This window comes from Rasamsonia emersonii (genome assembly GCF_000968595.1).
Source record: "Rasamsonia emersonii CBS 393.64 chromosome Unknown ctg1118621760274, whole genome shotgun sequence".
NCBI classification, from domain to species: domain Eukaryota; kingdom Fungi; phylum Ascomycota; class Eurotiomycetes; order Eurotiales; family Trichocomaceae; genus Rasamsonia; species Rasamsonia emersonii.
Window position 1 is genome coordinate 1 of NW_013563111.1, and position 1,127 is coordinate 1,127.

The 1,127-nt window shown below is 46.6% G+C and overlaps 1 protein-coding gene across 1 annotated transcript; it reads right to left on the minus strand.

Moving 5' to 3' along the window:
• Positions 1 to 180: 180 nt before the first annotated feature.
• On the minus strand, positions 181 to 690 carry T310_5387 (reverse transcriptase; the record flags this gene model as incomplete). Its single annotated transcript, XM_013471732.1, has 1 exon — positions 181 to 690. The coding sequence occupies one exon, from the start codon at positions 688 to 690 to the stop codon at positions 181 to 183; it is 510 nt and encodes a 169-aa protein (XP_013327186.1).
• Positions 691 to 1,127: the final 437 nt, after the last annotated feature.

Consider the following 1,127-nt stretch of genomic DNA (forward strand, 5'->3'; position numbering starts at 1 on the left):
GCGCGAGTAAGGAAAGGCTAGATACATGAGTATAATTGTCCTTATTTATGTTTCTTCCAGTCTTCCTTCGGCCCCCTTTGGTTCCTCTTTCGGTACTCCTTATGGTATACCGTTCCCTTCGTTCGTATGCCATTTCGTATACCATTCGTATACCATCCTGTATACCATTCCTCGTGATCCTCAATGTTCATTCTTGTCACGTGATCTGGAGTTCGCCCTATTGCTGCCTTGCGGGGTAATTGTTTCATCCTGCATTGCTGTGTTGGACAGCGTTATCTCCTGTTGGCTCATAACACCCCGGAGGGTAGGGGTCGTACTTGCAGCCTTCGGGGTAGTATACCGGAGGGCCTGCCAGCATCGGGTGGCATCCTCTGGGCCCAGGAGGTCCCCAGTTTCCATGGGCCCTATTAAAAAGGCTTCCCAGCATTCCCGCTTTGCTCGCCGTATGGCTCTGTAGTAGGTGTTCCGGGCTTCTCGATGTTCCCTATCCCCTAAGGTCCCTGTCTGCCATGCCCGCCTTGCCTGGGTATATGTCCCCCGGGCCAGCTTGACCTCTGCTTGCCACCAACGCTTTGAACAAGAGCATACCCGTATTGGTTTGGCGAACTGGTTTAGGACTGCTGTCATAGATTCTTGGATCCATGAGGCCTCCCTAGCTATATCCTCCTCTGTACAGGCATCTACCACCATTGTTAAGTATCGACGACTACGGTTGGACCCAGCGCGTAACAACGATGAGGTATTATATGTCACCTACTTTAAGGAGGAGATCCTTAAGGTCCCAATACTGCGGCTGTTTAATAAGCAGTTAATAGAGAATATTTCTAGAAGGGCTTAAGGAACAGATGCTTTTAGTAAGGTGTTTATGAACCTTGGCTATTACAGCGGCTATATTAAGAATATTACTACTCGCGCTTATTAGTAATAATAGGCTCTGATAGAAGCAGGTAAATATCTTAATGCTATACTCTGGCTATATACTAATAATGGATAGATAAACATTATTTGCTAACGGCCCAGATGAAGTTTATAGCATATAGTAACCCTAATACTCATACAAAGCACTATGTGCATCCCTTATCTGAGGTAGATGGACCAGTAACGTATCTCGGCATTGGCTAATAAGA